The sequence below is a fragment of the Urocitellus parryii genome, chromosome 10, assembly GCF_045843805.1.
Source record: "Urocitellus parryii isolate mUroPar1 chromosome 10, mUroPar1.hap1, whole genome shotgun sequence".
Taxonomy (NCBI): domain Eukaryota; kingdom Metazoa; phylum Chordata; class Mammalia; order Rodentia; family Sciuridae; genus Urocitellus; species Urocitellus parryii.
Genome location: NC_135540.1, coordinates 72,198,457 through 72,212,998, shown reverse-complemented (window position 1 = coordinate 72,212,998; position 14,542 = coordinate 72,198,457). Strand labels below are relative to the sequence as shown.

Genomic DNA, 14,542 nt, shown 5'->3' with positions numbered 1-14,542 from the left:
TATTTCTATATTAGACAGAATTTTGGCCCCAGTGACATTTGTCTTCCTGAATTTCACCCAAGAATATGTTACCTAACATAGCAAAAAAGGACTTGCAGACATTATTAAGATTATTAACCCATTGACCTTAAAATGAGGAAATTATTGTGGCATACTTGGAGACCCAAGGTAACCATTTGAGTCTTAAAAACAGCAGAGCCTTAAAAATAGATTTGAAGCATGAGAAGGATTTGATGCACCATTGCTGGCTTGAAGATGGAGAAAGCACAAATAAAAGAATTGGGAACCTCAGTTCTAAGACTGAGGAACTGAAGCCTACCAACAAGCTAAATGAGGTTAGAAATTAATTCTTCCCCTGAGCTTGCAGAAAAGCATACATATCTGCTGACACCTTGATTTGGGCTTATAAGACTTTGAGAAGAGAACATAGTCATACTATGTGAATTAGTCAGCTTTCTATTACTGTAACAAAAACCTGAGATAATCAAGTTATATGAAGGAAAGTTTTACTTTGGCTCATAATTTTAGAGCTCTCAGCACATGGTCACTTGGCCCTGAGCTCTTGGGCCTGAAGCAAGGCAGTGCATCACAGTGGAAGCAAATGGCAGAGGCTTCTCTTTTCATAATGGCTGGGAAGCGCAAGTGGAAGAGAAAGGGACTAGGGTCCCAATATTCCCCTTCAAGTTCATGCTCCCAGTGACCTAATTTACTCTGACTGAGCTCCACCTCTCAAAGGCTTCACCACCTCCCAACAGGAGGGAGGGGACCCCCCACCATGGGCCAAGGACCCTGGCACTATGTCAGACTTCTGACTTACAGAATTGTGCAATAATTATTGGGTAGTGCTTTAAGTCACTTAACTTGTTGTACACTAATAGAAAGTTAACACTTTAGGTACTGAAGTTGTCATCTTATGTAGACTGCCCCCAAAAAATTCATATATGGAAATCCCAACCCCAAAGTGAAGGTATGAGAAGGTGGAGAATTTGGGAGTGATTAGTTCAGCCTCTCCCCCGCCCCCAGTTAACTATCTTTAACCCGGGAAGACTCTCATAGAATCCCCACCTTGTTTGGCATTTTGTTTTCAAACTTTCAGCCTCCCGCACTGAGGCAAATTAATCTCTGCCATTTACAAGCCACCCAGTCTATGGTACTTTGTCACAGCACACCAAACAGATTAGCATGCTGAGAGGAGTCAATGACAGCAAAACCAGAAGGTGGAGGGACAATCATAAGCTTGCAAACTAGATATTTTGCTCACCATTGTTAGCAATATTTCAAATAAGTCAGGATATGTTAGCATTAAACTAATAGGAAAAGTATTTCTCATTTAAAAAATATATATATAGTTCCTCTCAAGAAAAAATAGCCGGCAACCCTGTGTGATACATTTGCATCAAAGTGCCCTTATCTTTTTCACTTCATTCCATATTACTGATACATTTATCATGGACTGGCACAAATTTATAGACATGCTTTGGAGAACCATTGTTGTAGGTGGACACTTCCAATGACCACTTATACTATAGGGACAGGGCTTCTGGGTATCTGTCAGCGTCAGAGTTTCATAAAAATAATGAAGGTTAAGATATAGAACCTTCCTTTCAGAAGTCTGGGAGGGCCCTAGCAATATATTCAGACATTGTTTGTTTTCGTGAAATCTACAAAATGAGATATTTTAACCACAATTGGTAAGGACCTCTATCACTTTTCCTTATCCCCACAGATGCTGGAGCAGCCACAGGGTCTTTTGGAATCTGGTCAACATGGAAGGTGAAATGGGGACATACTCAGTTTGAGTTGAGTAGAATATATTTTTGTGGTTTAGCTATTTCCATGTTAACTGTCCCCGTGTAGAAACAGCTTCCAAGAATCCCTGACCATGTATGCCAACTCACCTGGCACTGTGAAATGGCAGGGACAGAGGCAGTTCAAGAAATGAACACCTTGTATAGCAATCAGCACCAGGAATGCAGGTAGTCAATGAGAAACAAGGTATATGCACTGAATGCAGACAGGAGGTAGTCTGTGAAGATGGTTCCAGCAACTGATACGCAAAATAGCAGTAGAGCACTCAGTTCCTCTCTATGCCTTGTCAAAACTGAAGTTCTCTCCTGGTGATTATTTACTCAGTGATGCATGATACATAATTGTAAAAACACCAGACATCATGATTTCTTTTGTCATGAAAATGACAATAAAACTCAACTGTAATTTGACGACTTTGGGAATTATTTTTAAATAATGAGAAATTACAAATGAATGACTTAGTCTTATATAAGGCATAGCTACTTCTTAATTTAAAATTAAATTAAATACCCAAGAACAAGTTAAAATAAAAATTAATTGAATATAAAACAGAAGTGTTATGGTTTGAATGGGAGGTGTCCCCCAAAAGCTTATGTGTGAGACATTGCAAGAAGGTTTAGAGGAGAAATAATCAGGTTATAAGAGTCTTAACCCAATCAGTAAATTAATTCCTTGATGGAATTACCTGAAGGCAGGTGGGATATGGCTGGAGGAGGTGAGTCCCTGGGGGTAAGACTTTGGGATATATACTTTGTATTTGGTGAGTGGAGTCTCTCGGCTTCTGATCATCATGTGAACTGCTTCTCTCTACCACATTCTTCCTCCATGATGTTCAGCCTCACCTTGAGCCTGGGGGAATGGAGCCGGCTGTCTATGGACTGAGACCTCTGAAACCCTGAGCACCCTCCCCCACCCCACCCCACCCCCAATAAACTTTTCTTCCTCTACAATTGTTCTGGTCAGGTCTTTTAGTCACAGCACTGAAAAAGCTAACTAAAACAAGAAGCAATAAATATAAAAAATAAAATTAACTGAAATTAATCTAATGTTGAGAAAAGGACTATAAGATCTTTTTCAGATCATACCCAAAGCAATAATTTATTAAGAAAATATGATAAATTTTAAGTGTAACCAGTATATTCCTGGATTGTTTGAAAATCTAAATAATGAGGAAAAATGAATTACTAGAAAAATGTTTTCGATTTTTCTTTTTATTTTCTACTTTTTTCTTTCTTGTTTTGTCATCTACAAAGATATTGCAATAAACCAACACAAAACTCATAAAATATTAATGACTCCAAGTATTTAAAAGCAATCATTGCATAGGTGATATTTTAATGTACTAAAATTTTTTAGTTCATAAATGAAAGAAATTTGGAAGGTGTTTTTCCAAATCTGACAATTTATGGGCTGAATTGTACCCCTTCAATATTCATATGTTGGGACTGGGATGTAGCTCAGTGGTAGAGCATTTGCCTAGTATGACCCGTGTGCTTCTAGGAGCAGATCAGGACACAAACAAGGCAGTAAGAGGAACCATCAAAAGGACTCTGAGAGGGGCCATCTGTGAGCCAAGAGGAAGGCCTAGTAAGAAACCAAACCTGCTAACACCTTGCTCTTGATTTTTGAACTCCAGAATTGTGAAAATATATATTTCTGTTGCTTAAGTCTCCCAATCTTTGGTATTTTGTTATGGCCATCCCAGAAAACTAGTGTAACAACAAAAATAATTTATATGACATTTCCAATAATAAGCCAGGAGGCTGGAAGAACCTTCTCAATTATCATCAGTAAAAAATAAACTTTGATCAACCATGCTAAACCAAAGAGTTGGTCTGTTCACTAGTCAGAGATTATCAGTCTAATAAATATAAAATAGAAAGTTTCAAAGACCTCTGTGATAAATTTAATTAGTAAAAGTATTATTTTTATATCTATGGGATTTATCAATTTTTTAATTTGTAATTTGTTGGAGTTTATTTTCTCATTCTATACAAAAGCATTTGTTTTCTTACCTAATTTTGTACTGTTTTTCTTTAAAAGAATAAAACTGTAAATGCTTTAGGCCTCACAAAACCTAGATCCACCCCTGCATTTCACTTATTTCACTTCTCAGTGACAAATGAACCTACTGTTCTTACCACTCCCCCAACCCAACTGTTTTCCCAAATCTGTCAAGTGAGAAATTTTAGAAACTTTCCTTTAACTCCTGGATGTTCTGATTCGATAGGTCCTATGTGAGACTGGGCATTCATGCTATTGAAAAGTTCTACAAGTAATTCTGATGTTCATACGAAGTTGAAAGTCATCACTTGGGATGCCAGGAGTGTCTCACTTGAGGGCACATGCTTTTCAAAGAGTTGGCCATCACTCATAACGAATTATGAAATCAATTCAGTGGGTCCCGTCTGCATTATTTTAACAGAATGAGATAGGTTAGCATGTGTGCATGCCAGGGTTAATTCTGCAGTCATGAGTGGTTTGTAAGCATCAATGTCCGGGTTACTAGATACCCTGATACTTTTTTTCTAAATCAAAAAATAATAGCCTGGTGTTTCATTGTAAACAGCCTACCTTGCTTGTGCTCCTAAGGACAAATTTATTATGGGATTTGAAGAGAAAACTTCCAAATAAAGAACTCATGAGCTCACAAACTTGTGTTTTTTGTTGTTTTTTTTTTAAGAGATGGTGTTTATCGGGTGTGTGTGTGTGTGTGTGTGTGTGTGTGTGTGTGTGTGTTTTCACGTATGTGTTTCAAATCCTGGAAATACTAAAATAGATGTAGAAAAAGGAAAGGCAACTAAAGACTTAAAAAAATACATTTCACTATGGAATGGCGTGGAGAAAGAACTTCAGAAAAGTCTCCTTCATGCAAGCAAAAGTTTCTGTGTATTTTAGAAGGAAGTGATTACTGCAGACAAAAGATGTGGTATGAAAGCAAACTACGTGAGCTTTGTAGAGGAAAAATACTAAGTTCTTTTTACTCAAAATAAATGCTTAGGTTATGCTGTCTGGTAAGTCTACTAAGAGTTTGTAATGTGCTTCTACCTGGATTATCTTTGTTTCCTGGAGCACCTAAAAATAAAAGGACATAACATATGTGGCACTTAGATTTAGTCATCAACTAACCCTAGACCATTTTCCCTTAGAACATGCTGCACCTTAATTTGGGCACCAATGAATCATCTTTTCTTCTAGCATTCTTGAGCCGATAATCATAAACTTGGAAGACCTAAAAAAGTCAAGGTAACAAGTTTTTCCAAAGCATCTTAACAGGATACTTTAAAATGGTGGGTCAGTAAGAGTTTTTGTACTTTTCTTTGAGGCAGTTTATTCCATTGCTGTTGAGGGAAGTTGTACTACTGTTCTGTTAATCTCACTGGTAATTACTGGAGATGGTATTATAAAGGGATAAAAGCCACAGACTCAGGAGTCAGACTTCCTGAATGGCAATCACAGTATCAAATTTATTAGCTGTATAAATATGTGCCTTAGTTGTTTTCCAATTTGTATGTGAAGATGCTGATGAAACAACTCATGGTAAACTGAAATCGTCTTAAATCTTTTAATACACCTAACCCAATGAACATCATGGCTTAGCTAGCCTACCTTAAACATGCTCAGAATGCTTACAATTAGGCAAAATCAACACAAAGTTTAGTATATAATAAACTGTTGAATACTTCATGCAATTTATTTTGAATACTTGGATCAAAAAAAAATGGTAGCAACATAGTACATTGTAAAGCCTCTGCTGTTTGCCTCATGATCAACTGGCTGACTGGAAGCTAAACTTGTGGACAGGGCCCAAAATCACTAAGAGTGTTGGACCATATATTACTATCTGAAAAAGGATCGAAATTCAAAATTGGAAGTATAGGTTCTATTGAAAGTATACCACATTCTCACCATGTTTACCATGTTTACCATGGTGAGAATGTGGTATACAAGGTGAAAAATCTCCAAGTCTGAAACAGTCTGTACCACTAATGTAATCACTGCTACTTCTGGCTCTCCGCATCTCCTGTTCTCTGCTTTGGTTTTTGCTATAGCACTTAGCATCATCTGGAAAATTATATACTAGCTCCATGAGAAAAGACACTTTGTTTTGTCTGCAACTCTATCCTTTGTGCTATATCCCAAGCAGTAGGAACTCAAAAAATTAGTGCAGAATGGCTAAGTGGTGAATGAAAAGGCTTTTATTACTTAATTATTATTTTTTTGATCTATGTGGCAAAATGCTGCTGTGGGCTTTGGATAATGGAAGTTGCTGACATCTGAGCTAAGAACAGGAAACAATTTATAATGAACACCCTGGAACACCCCACAGGGAATTTCTCACAAGCCTTTCTCCCTAGGCCACTTTTGTGATTTTCTCAAGGTTTCTTTCCCTTTGTCTTTCAGTCCCTATCCTGTCTCTCCTCCTGTCCCAGATCACGGCCTTTTCTTGTCCCCAAGGCTGATTCAACTAGAAACTCTTTTGTACAATAAAAATCAAGTGGTTGTTTCTCTCCTGTCAGGTGCTTAACGTTTGATTAATTTTGTTGCTTGGTCCTCGACACCCTCTCATTCTTGGTTCAGCCATGGCCTTCTCTAATCTGTTGTTCATTAACATACTGATTTGTTCTTTAAAAAATAAATATCTGTGTTCACACCAACCATCATGAAAATTAGAATGTTCGGAATTTCTAACTTTTACCTAAATTGTTCTATCTTGTGCCCTGCCTCCTTCCACTGAAAGTAACCACTACTTTGCAACTTGTATTGTTCTTCTCTTTGCTTTTTAGAACTAGTTTGACCACAATATAAGTATTTCATTAAAAGTATTTTGGATAGTATTAGTTGCTTATAACTTTTTTCTTTTTTTCTTCTATTCTTTTTTTTTTTTTTTTTTTTGAGTACCAGGGATTAAACTCAGGGGCATTTGAGCCATAACATGGTTTTTGTTTTTTTTTGTTTTTTTTTTTTTTGAGAGAGAGAGAGAGAGAAAGAGAGAGAGAGAGAGAGAGAGAGAGAGAGAGAGAGAGAGAGAGAGAGATTTTTATTTTTTTATTTTTCGGTGGTCACATCTTTATTTTATTTTTATGTGGTGCTAAGGATAGAACCCAGCGAGGCATGCCAGGCGAGTGGGCTACCGCTTGAGCCACATCCCCAGCCTGAGCCATAACATAACATTTTTAAAAGGATATTGTGATATATATGTAAGGGCTTGCTTTCTCCTCAAATTATATTTCTAGAATTCATTTATATAAATTTATTTATTTTCTTTGCAATATTTTATTGTGTGAATGTGCCATATTTTTTCTGTTTTGTTACTGTGACTTTGGACATTTTTAAGTTGTTACAATTTCAAACACGAATGCTTCTATGGAAATTCTTGTCTGTATCTCCTAACTTCCATGTGCATGAACTTTTTTTAGTATAGTATATGTGTAAAAGTAGCATTACTTACCATAGAGTATATCAAATTTCAAGTTCAACAGACAATGACAACTTTTTTTCAAAATGGTTGAACCAATTTGTACTCCCACCAATAAAGCATAAGCTAATCTATTGATCTACATTCTCTTCAACATTTATTGTATGACATCCACCGCTTTCATGGAAGTTCAGGGGTGGCCTTAAATGATGAATTCCATCCCATGGGTAAAGCTTCAGACTGTATTCCTGATCATCCAGTTTGGCTAAAAGGGGCATGAGTCACAGAATACACAGACTTATGGACAGTAGCAAATGCTTGGCCAGCTATTCAGGAACTATACCAGTTTCCTACAACTGACATACAGATGGCCAGACATTGGGTGGCTTCAATTTGTTCCCTCCCAGTTCAGGAGGCTCAGCATTGATCTCTCTCCCTTGTGGTTTGTACCTTCGGCAGGGACAGCAGTGGTAATGCCAGCAAGGTGGTTTGTCTGGAAGCTCTGATGAAGAAAGCACACCACGCCTCTCTCTTGGCTTCCAGTGATTGCCAGCAATCCTTCAGCGTTCCTTGCCTTGCGTAGACTCATCATTCCACACTCTTCTTCACTCGTTGCACTTCATTCTTCTGTGTGCACCTCTGTGTCCTCTCCTCATCCTATAAGAACACTAGTCATTGAATGTCAGATTCACCCTAAATTCAGGATGATTTCAACTCATGATTTTAAAACAATGATAACTGCAAAGACTATTTCCAAACAAGGTCATGTTCTGAGGCTCCAGGTAGACCAGAATTTGTGGGTAGGGTGACGCTGTTCAAGCCACTATAGGGGCCTAAAAGAGAAAATATTGGAACAATGGATAAAAATAAATTTTGAAAACAGTCATGTAATTGGACATTAGAAGACAAGGCTGAAGCATGAAGTGTTTCCAAACACAGGTTAGCACCACTAAATGCACCTACATGAAAGGGCTAACAAGCAACCAGGTTAAAAAAAAAAAAAGTCCTGATTGGTTGACATCAGTCAGCCTCTGCCATCAGCAACCCACTGGTCACCCTGGCTGGGTAGATGAAATAGCCACTGGGACAGGGAGAGGGTCTGTGTGTATCCAACACAGGCTCCAAATTACCACTGCGTCCCTACCGAAGGTGCAAGCCACAAGGGAGAGAGATCAATGCTGAGTGTCCACATACCATCACATTCTTTTCTTTTTTTTCCTTTCTCATTCGACATTAATTTGTAGAAACCAGTAAATTATTTAGATAAGCCCGAATTTATTATTTTTAATGGCCATGTAATATCCCATAGTATTATCCCAAGGCTTTTTCCGCCATGGCCTCCTTTCACATTACAATCTTATAAAATCCCCCTTGTGGGAGGAAAATGGGACAAGTTGCCAAGGGCAATAGACAGTGAGGACACCTGAGAAGATCCTGTCTGACTTGTCTCCCCACAAACAACCTACTTCCTCTCCTCCTGCTCTAATTTCATATCACACGTCGGAATTTAACACCTCAGAGAACAGCTGAATTTCTGCAACCAGTAAGCTTAATTCTGAGAATTGAGCTATATTTCTGTAATCCATTTCCGGCCACAAACTAATGAAGTTACTATTCTTTCAAATAAATGATAAAAGCAGAGAAGCTCTTTGAAGAACTTTCCAGGAGACTTGGCACTAAGATAACAGTGTTGAAAGGACTGCAAAAACATTCTGGAAGTCACTGGAAGTCAGAGGAAGTCAAAAGCAAGTATCAAAAATTTTCATGTGAAAGGACATTTAGGTTCTTTGGGGGCTCACCATATAAGCACGAATCTTTTTTAATGAAAAACTTCCAATGGATTTAGAAAAGGGTGGTGCAAATGGCGAAAGAGAACATGTCTACCTTCCAGTCCTACAAGAAACAGCAGCAGATGCTGCAGGATGTCCTTATAAGGCATGCGTTTCCTGTTGTCCCCTGAGTGAAGTCTGCTGGGACACTCCAGGGCAAGTGCTACTTGCCATTTCCTGGAAGACGACCACAGGGCTGACTCTGTAATTACTCCTCTGTCCCACAGCAGTAATCAGGCCTCGGTCACCGGAAGAAGAGACATATTGGGACCCTGGGTAAATGGGCTGGGTGTGGAGAGTGAGGGGTCCAAACCATGTTTGTTCACATCCGATCAGGAAAGCATTGTCCCAATGCTGCTGCAAACATTTCTACTACACACTCTGCAGTTCAAAAACCAAAATGGAAGGGAATTTTCATGGAAGCAAAGACTTCTTGAATATTTTGAGATGCAGTTTATATTGACAACCAGTCCTGTGTTTGGCCAAGCTAAATAGTTCTGCAACAGTCTTATCTTACCTATCAGGATCTCAGATCAAACAACCACCGCTCTACCAGCTAACTGCTGCTTTTAAATGAGTTCTAAGGAGAGCCCATCAACAATATCATTTCCCTGAAATAGAATAAATAGTATTTTAGCTCTGGTTAGATTGGCATTGGTAATTTCATAACAAAGAATCCGATTCTGTTATTCTGTCTAATATGAGGCTATTTGTAATTATTTTTCTTGGAAGCTATAACCCTTAGTTAAAATAAATAACAGATCACTTCAAATATAAAGACTTTTGTTGATTAAAAATCAAATTACTTATTTACTTGTTTTTCATTGTCTCAAGAAATTTCTACAGCCTTTTTAGAAGTAGTTTTCAAACTTTATCCCAGGGATTTTTTTCTTCATAAGAAATATTCCCAGAAGAATAAACAGTTAAAAGTAAGGCTGTTCTGATTAGCAGTTTAGTTTTCATTCTCTCCCTCCTTCATGCATTACCTTCCACTAAAGAAATAACTAAATCTGTCATAGTTGATGAGTTAATGTAATCATTATTTTAACTTATTTTGAAATATTTAGAGACTCACAAGAAGCTGTAAAAATAGCACACAAATTACTTTGGTTGCTTCCCCCAACTTTCTCTAAAGGTAACATCTTAAATAACTGCAGCACATTATCAAAACCAGGAAAAGGGGCAGAAGTATGACTCAGATATACAGCATATATTTAGCCCTGGATTCAATCCCTATCATCACCCAGAAAAAAAGGAAGACAATAAACTGTACTATAGACTTTATTCAAATTTGGCTGATTTTCATGCACTCATGGCTTCATATGGTTCTATAAAATTTTATCATGTTTATGGATTCCATCACCACAAAGGAACTCCACTGTGATACCCTTTTAGAGTTATAGCCTCCTTCCATCTCTGTCTATAACACCTGGCAACCACTGATCTGTCTCCACTGACCTGATGTCCAGGATTGGAGCATTTCAAGAATATGACATACATGGAATTATGCAGTATGTCATTTCTCACTGAGTTTGAAGTGCTCTTGACATCCATCCAATCTGGTGTGTGCATCAGTAATTCACTCCTTTGTTTTTCAAAATAATATTACATAGCATAGATTTACCAGTTTCTTTATCCATTCATCTTTTGGAAGAATGGGGTTGTGTCCAATTAGGGTTAATACAAATAAAACTGCCAAGAGCATTTATGTAAAGGATTTTGTGTGAACATAAGTTTTCATTTCTCTAGGATAAATGCCCAAGAGTGATAAGTAGATGTTTGATGTTTTATAAGAAAATGTTAAACTGAGCTGGGGATGTGATTCAAGTGGTAGCGCGCTCGCTTGGCATGCTTGTGGCCCGGGTTCAATCCTCAGCACCATATACAAACAAAGATGTTGTGTCCACCGAAAACTAAAAAATAAATATTAAAAAAAAATTCTCTCTCTCTCTCAAAAAAAAAAAAAAAAGGAAAATGTTAAACTGTCTTCCAGAGTAGATGTCCCAATTTACCTTCCTACCAGCATTATAGGAGCCATCCAAGTTTCTCTGCATTCTTGTCAGCATCTACTACTATCAGTGCTTTTCATTACTTTTCCTTCCTTTGTATATCCAATTTAAAATTGAAAAAAAAATTAAATATTAACAATATACTTCTTAAACACAAAATTAGAATAAATACCTGTGATAATATGAACTCAAGGATAGTATTTCAGATGGAATTTCAATCAATGGCTTACACCAAGGTCAACAATCTAATCCAAACTTTAGAGATTCAGAAACTTGATCTTATTCATTGACCTAGAGATAGAAGGGATATGCAGGCATTGAACTATGCCAGAAAAAACTCCCAAGAGATATATCTGCAATCGAGCATGTCCCGAATAACAATATAAGACAAAGCCAAAGGGTACCCATTTCCTCTAGCTTGATGGGTCCATGCAACAGCCCAAACCTCAGAGCAAATGTTTACAGAAGGAAAGTACAGGATGTGGGATGTTCTTACAGAAACATTATGAAGCCATTCTGCCAAATGAAAGCCTCAATGCATTTTAGATATTCCTGGATGAATCGCAATCAGTCAATAGGGTTAAATTCTTGGGCCATGTCTGTGTTGCAGAAAAAGACTCACTTTTAATTCCCCTTCTATAAAAGGGTCACTTACTTTCTTTTGAGCTTAACATCACAACACTAACACTCTTCTTTCAACTTTCATTAATATGTTAATTCTCAAGCATATTAATTTCCATTATATTTTAAAATGCCAACTCCCTAAGAATGTTTTGGATGCACTCTTATGGAGAGGAATACTACCTATAAATTATAGGATAATTCTCAACTTGTAAATAACTAACCATACACTTTATCTGTATTTTTTTAAAGTTTGTTTTAAATATAAAAGCAATACATGTCCAGAGTAAATCAGATTTAGTAGTCTTGAGGATGCCATTTCCTGATGTGAGTATATTGACCTCTTATTGGCATTTTAATACAGTTATCTTTACTGCAAATTTTAGAGTCTATAATATTTTGATTCAACATCAGTCTATCCATAGACTAAATATGCTAAAATTCTAAATATAGGCTATGTAGACAATCACACTGGTACATGCCAGAATTTCAATCATACAAAATAGCATCTAATCACAAATCTAAAAGAGTTCTGGTAACTGAGAACATTGCAAATATGAGTGTGAGTTACTTTGGGTCTTTAGAGATTGGCCTTCATCATGGCACAAAGTAAGAGAAAAAGTCTTAGAAAATGCTCTGAAGTTAGAAACTAGCAAATGTTTCTGCAACAGAAATTATTATTGTAATAGTAATAGCAGTGATTGTGGTGGTAGATAAGAGTATAAAAGTTACCACCTCACATTCATTAAGGTGAATGCTTTAAAAAATAGACAATAACAAGTGGTGGAGAGGACGTAGAGTAATGAGAACTCTCGTGTATTTTTGGTATGAATGTAAAAAGGTACAGTCACAGCACAAAATTGTACAGTGGTATCTCAAAATATTAAAAGTAAAATTACCACATATCTGCCGATTACATTTCTAGATACATAATCAAAATAGTTGATAGTTGTTTCTTAAGACATTTTCGCACACCTCTGTTTTAGCAGTATTGTTGGAAATAGCCAGGACTTGGAAACAACCCAAGTATCCACCAACAGATGAATGGACCAAAAAAAAAGTGGGGGGGTGGCTGGAGCATTATTCAGCCTTTAAAAAGTAAGGAAATGCTTATGCAACTTTAAAAGGAAAGGAAATTCTGACACACCGATAAACCTTGAGGACATTATGCTAAGTGAGATAAGTTAATCACTTAAGAGGAGTCAGTCATAGACACTGAAAGTGGCATGGTGGTCACCACTGGCTGTGGCCTGGATGAGATGTTACTGTTTCATGTGTTCAGAGTCTCAGTTTTACAAGATAAAGAGTTCCAAGATGGATGTTGGTAATTGTTGAACATTACAAACATACATCACTAAACTGTACACTTAAAAATGGTTACCATGGTGAATTTTATATAATAGATATTTTACCACAATTAAAAAAGGTTAGGAGAAACAAAGAGTATTGGAAGTGGCCTTTTACTGCACACTTACTATAAGCCACGTCTTTTCCTGAGTTGTTAATCTAAACCATTTGATTGGATTCTCTTAATAAATCCCATGCAGTAAGTAATTTGCCTCTCTTGAAAACAGGGGAGCTGGGGGCTGGGGATGTGGCTCAAGGGGTAGCGTGCTCGCCTAGCATGCGTGCGGCCTGGGTTCGATCCTCAGCACCACATACAAACTAAGATGTTGTGTCTGCCAAATATTAAAAAATAAATATTAAAATTCTCTCACTTTCTCCCTCTCTCTCACTCTTTCTTTAAAAAAAAATGTCTTGTTAAAAAAAAGAAAGAAAGAAAGAAAACAGGGGAGCTGAAGCAAAGTGAGGTAAAGTATCTTGCCCCAGGTTGACCAGAAAGTAAGAAGTAAAGCCAGAAGTGTAATATGGGCAGTCTGATGTAATATATATGCTTCATAGATAACGCTTTATTAAGATACTGTAGCAGACTCAGTACACGTGTTAGTTCACTTTGTCCTGACAATAATCTAATATATTTACAGATGGGATTTTAAAAGTTAGATAGCTTTCCTAAAGTCACACAACTAATAAATGCTGGAAACAAGATGCTAGCCCAGGCAGTCGGACTCCCATTGCTTACACTGACGCAGAGCTCAGACTCAGAGCTCCATACATAAAAGGAACTTACTGGCAGCATCTGTAGACTGGGGCAGGGGAGGTAAAGCATACACCAATATGATTTGTCTCATCTTTTCTTAACCTTTCCATCTTCCTTCTAATTCAGCAAGAGCCCACTGAAGTGTTGAATTAAAACAGCTCCATAAGGGTGAACAGGTGGGTTTGTAAAACTAGATTTGTTTTGTCTGATGACTCATCTTCGTCTTGTGTCTGGTAGAAATGAAGTTGTTTTGTCTCATTCTGGCCCTGAGAGGTATTTAAGGTTATATCCAGAGATATCTTGAGTTTGTCATCTTTGTCTGAGTATAAAAATAAAACCGACTGGCATGCCACAGGTACAGGCACAAGGCTTGAGTATAGGGAGGTGGCAGGTATAAGAAGTCACGTGAGGGGCTGGGGCTGGGGCTCAGTGGTAGAGCGCTTACCTAGCATATGTGAGGCACTGGGTTCGATTCTCAGCACCACATAAAAATAAATAAAGGTCCACCAACAGCTAATAAGAAACAAAGAAGAAGTCATGTGAGCAACCAGAAATGTCTTAGCCATACTAGTCAATGTCTATGTCCTTCTCCCTTTGGACTCTGTCAGCCATGCAGACACACTTAATGTCCATCAGAATAGCTGCCTCTGAGCACCTACAGCTAAGCACTTTTCCATCCCTGGATACCTGCCAGAAAAGTAAATCCTAGGAAAAATTGTAAAGTGCAATACATGGTGCCCATATCCATTTTGTT

The 14,542-nt window shown here is 37.5% G+C and overlaps 1 protein-coding gene across 1 annotated transcript in view; it reads right to left on the bottom strand.

Annotated features, from left to right (window-relative positions):
• Nucleotides 1-7,888: 7,888 nt before the first annotated feature.
• The window catches only part of Nudt9 (nudix hydrolase 9), a 108,663-nt gene continuing 102,009 nt past the window's right edge, over nucleotides 7,889-14,542 (bottom strand). Inside the window, exon 8 of the mRNA XM_026379635.2 lies at nucleotides 7,889-8,061. Within this exon, the coding sequence (XP_026235420.1) occupies nucleotides 7,976-8,061 (86 nt within the window). The 3' untranslated portion in view covers nucleotides 7,889-7,975. The remainder of the gene's footprint in view (nucleotides 8,062-14,542) is intronic.